We start from the raw sequence: 4,352 nt of genomic DNA, 5'->3' as shown, positions 1-4,352 counted from the left end.
GAGAATTAGAGCTTTGTTCATACTTCTCAGATGTTACCAGCAGTGACTAAAATGGCATAGCCCAAAATGTATGAAATATATCTAACATCTGTACAGAAATATGCTTTATGTGCCAAGTATGTGTAGTAATGCTTCTATGCAAAGTTGGAATCAAATTTGATTGTTGTAAGACCTAACCATTTTTTTTTTTCCATTTTGCCAATCTTAGGAAAAGAAGATTTCTCTCGATTCTTCACCAACATCTTCCTTTACACAGCTGTTAAATCTAAAACTACCGTGGTGAAAAGCATGAATAAAAACACATCTGCTGTGACAACATCCAGTCTACTTGAAAAGTAATTTTTAAATTGAATTTCAGTTTGCTTTGAACATTCCTAGTGTGAAATATATAGGAGATTGATAACATTTATTTTAAAATTTGTTTGTTTTTTACAAGCCAGCTGTTTACTGTGCTCTAGACTAGTAGTAATACGAAAATTGATCAATTTAAATGTAATTTAAACTTTTAAATGTACATCAATGTGTGAGACAGATTTTGCATTCTCTTTTAGAACTATTTATAGAGATTACTTTCATTTTTTATTTTTATTTCATACATATCTATGGAATATGTATGATTTCCGAATTAAAAATTGTATGTGTTCGCTTTTGCTGAGCGACAACTGCCTCGACCCCCTCCGCCTCCCCCACCAATTTGTCTTAAAAGAAGCATTTATTCTTCCTTAGGATTTGTGGGTTATCTAAGCACTTCTTTGGCCTGAGTCAGAGGCGATGTGTTGTTGTTGTTGTTGTTAAGTGTTGTTGAGTCAGTTTCTGAGGAGGAGCTGGTAAGTTTGAACTAACAACCTTGTGATTCAAACTGACTTTGCATCCCACCTCATTAACCCACAGCACCACACCAGCCTTATTCACTCACATGTTCTGGGAGCTCAGCTGGTATAGCTCAGGTCTTTTTCCATCTGTTCTTTCATTTTCAAGAGGCTAGCTCAGGCCTTTTCACATAATAGTGGGACAGTTCCCAACAACCAGCACAGATGTTTCTCAAGTGTCTGCTTCCTTCACATCTTCTGGTGTCTCATGGACTCGAATCCACAAAGCATAGCCCAAATCCAAGGGGTGGAGATATAGACTTACCTGTTGATGGAAGGAGCAGTAAAGTCATATTCCAAAAAGGCATGCAGCTAGGGGTAGGAAGAATTTGTGGCCATTTTATAAACATGTAACACAGATGTTGTTATTGTCATTAAGTGCATGGAGTAGATTGTGACTCATAGCAACCCTGTATAGGGTTTCTGAGAAGCAGCTGGTGAGTTTGAACTGCAGGCCTTGCTGCTCAAATCAACCTTGTGGCCCAATTATTGTCCTACAGAGCCACACCAGGCCTCCTAACCAAAAGATAACATAGCTCACCAATGGTAACATAGCTCACCAGAGGTAACATAGCTCACCGAAGGTAACATACTATGTATATGTTCCTTTGGCCTTGTTTTTTTTGTGTGTTTTTTGATCACTTCAAATCAGTTTATACAGTTCCTTGTTCATTTTAATAACTACATAGTATTCTCTCCTGTGAATGTACCATTCTGCCTCTCTCCTACTGATTTCTGGTTGATTCTAACTCATAGTAACCCTATAGGAACAGGGTTTCCATTCTTTATGGAAACAGGCTCATCTTTCTCCGATGGAGCTGCTGGTGGATTTGAACTGCTGACTGGTTTGGTCAGCAGCCCAATGTTTAATCCCTTGAGGCACCAGGGTTCCCTATGGATGTACCATAGTTCATTTAATTTGTACCTTAATTATGGACATTTGTACTGTTTGCAATCTTTGGCGATTATAAATTATACTACAATAAATAACATAAATAAGTCAATCTGTAGTTTTTTGGGGAAATATTATTTGGATGTTGTTGCTCAGTGCTGTCAGGTTGATTCTGACTCATAGCTCCCTCTATAGGGTTTTCAAGGAGCAACTTGTGGACTTGAACTGCCAATCTTGCTATTCAAATCGACCTTACAGTTCAGTGCATTAACCCACAGTGCCACCTTTGGGATTGTTTGTTGTTGTTAAATGCCATCTAGTTGGTTCCAACTCATAGCGACCCTGTATAGGGTTTCCAAGGAGCAGTTGTTGAGCTTGAACTGCTGACCTTGCAGTTCAAAATGACCTTGTAGTACAGAGCATTAACCCACAGTGCCATACCAGGATTCCTGTGGGGTAGTTCCCAGAAATAGGATTGCTGGATCAGAAAATGCATTTTTGTTAAGAGATTACAAAATTCCCTCTTTGGGAATGATACTGTTTTGCATTTCCACTAACAATGTACCGGTGCCTTTGTTCCCAAAGCCTTGCCATCAGTTATGTTGTTGATTTGTTCTGATACTGAATAGCAGTATCCCCATGGAGATTTAACTTGTAATTCTCTTATTATAATTAAAGTTGAACAGCAGAACTGCTTTTAATAGCAAAAAATTGTTCAAAAGTAAGGAGCCTAAGTCAATAACTTGTTGTTTATTGTTAAGTGCCATCAACAGTAAGGGAATTTAAAACTGAGATCCTAGCCATCTGTCACAATTTTATGCTGCCATTGAAATTTATGCTGAAGAAGAACTTTTAACCAGCGTGAAGATTGCTTACAATAATGCTGAGTAAAAAGACAGCATCAAAACTGTTTATACACTGTGAAGTTAGCTTTAAAAATTCATAGATAAACGTATAGAGAAAAAAGGAGATTAGAAATATATACACTGGAGTCCTGCTGTGGCGTGGTTCAAATCCACCAGCTGTTCTGCAGGAGAACAATATGGCAGTTTGGTTCTACAAAGATTACATTCTTGGCAACTGTATGGGGCAGTTCTCCTTGTCCTATAAGTCAGAGTCAACTCAACGAGTGATTAGGAAAATAAGTGTTAATCCTGTTGTTGTTTAGTGCCATCAAGTCAGTTCCGATACATAGAGAGACCCAGTACAGGGTTTCTGAGGAGTGGTTGGTGGATTTGAACCACCGACCTTGAGGTTAGCAGTCTAATACTTATCCTGTAGCACTATACCAGAACTCTAGTGTTAATCAAAGTTGGGTGTTTTGTTGTTGTTGTTGTTTTTTAAATTTTTACTGTGAATTGAGTGAAAGTTTACAGGGCAGATCATCAGTTTAACGTTCAACATATCCTATGCTTTGTTTCATTACAATGATTATAATCCCCTCCATGTACCACCAGTTAACAGTATTTCTATTCATTTTAGATCTTTTTTTTTTTTTTTTTAAACACTCAGGCATATATAATAATTTAAACCACTAAAAGGCACATTCTGCAAGTCTGCCTCCTGGCCATCAGCTCTCAGTCTCTCTCTTTCCATGAATCTAGAGTCCTCATCTCTGGTGTCGCTGCTTCTCTGGATAGGGTCCTAGATTCCATTTGTGCTTTTCTCCATTGATGGTCCTAGGGTCCTCTGTTTCTGAACTGTAAGATTAACTATTCCCTGTTTCTGTCACAAAACCTTTATAATTGTAACAGTCGCAATTAGTCATGGTAACTATTGAATCATAAGAATCTTATCCCCTTCTCTTTTCACCAGACCCATCTAGACAAGATGAAAACTATTCAGTGGGGACTCCTATCTTCCCCCATACACTCTGAAACTAAACTCCCTCTTGAAAACTTGTAAGCCAGTCACTTTGTGCCTTTATCATCTTCTCATTTTAGGTAGCCAATGTCTAAATTGCCTATCCCTATCTACCCTATATACAGAGTAAATAGCATTGATACTTGATGTGAACTTTCCTTCCCTCTCTGTTGGTATTTTGAGCTACTACATCCATGAGTATAGGTCAGGTTCATCAAATTGCAGCAATTTACCCTTGTTTCCTTTATCAAAACTTGTTTTTCTTTTTTATCTTCCTCTAGTCAAGTTCTGATTATCAAGCCATCAAGGCTAGGTCAAATGGGTACTGTCTGCAAATTTGGGGGTTCTTGCACATCTCCCTTCACTTCATATCAGCTGGATGCTTCACTCTTAGCTCTAGCCCTCCATGTTTATGTACTTGTTCATGGGCTCAAGTGTCCCCAGGTCTCACCACATTTTGGACCAACCAGCCCTTCCTCTTTCTCTCTCATTTCCAGGTCAGCGGGAGTCTATGGAAAGTGGTTGAACTCAGCCCATTTCTTCATTGTTGCCATTCCCCCTCTTTCACTCACCAGTAGACCAGTGTGGTCACCAGCAAGCTTACATGCCTGCTCATGTCTTCCCTTTGAGGTTCAGTCTTAGAGGGGGGTTTGTCCTGAAGGGATTTGATTGCTTGCCTTGATGGCTTCCCGGCAAACAACTTGCTTATTCTTGTAGTAGCCAATCAT

At 38.9% G+C, this 4,352-nt stretch overlaps 1 protein-coding gene across 1 annotated transcript in view; it reads left to right on the top strand.

Annotated features, from left to right (window-relative positions):
- Window positions 1–288: 288 nt before the first annotated feature.
- STXBP4 (syntaxin binding protein 4) overlaps window positions 289–4,352 on the top strand; it is a 213,336-nt gene continuing 209,272 nt past the window's right edge. Inside the window, exon 1 of the mRNA XM_006832411.1 lies at window positions 289–335. Coding sequence (XP_006832474.1) covers window positions 289–335 — 47 coding nt within the window. The remainder of the gene's footprint in view (window positions 336–4,352) is intronic.

The sequence above is a fragment of the Chrysochloris asiatica genome, unplaced genomic scaffold (assembly GCF_000296735.1).
Source record: "Chrysochloris asiatica unplaced genomic scaffold, ChrAsi1.0 scaffold00007, whole genome shotgun sequence".
NCBI lineage: Eukaryota > Metazoa > Chordata > Mammalia > Afrosoricida > Chrysochloridae > Chrysochloris > Chrysochloris asiatica.
The sequence above is the reverse complement of the archived record's forward strand: the minus strand, read 5'-3'. Positions and strand labels throughout refer to the sequence as shown.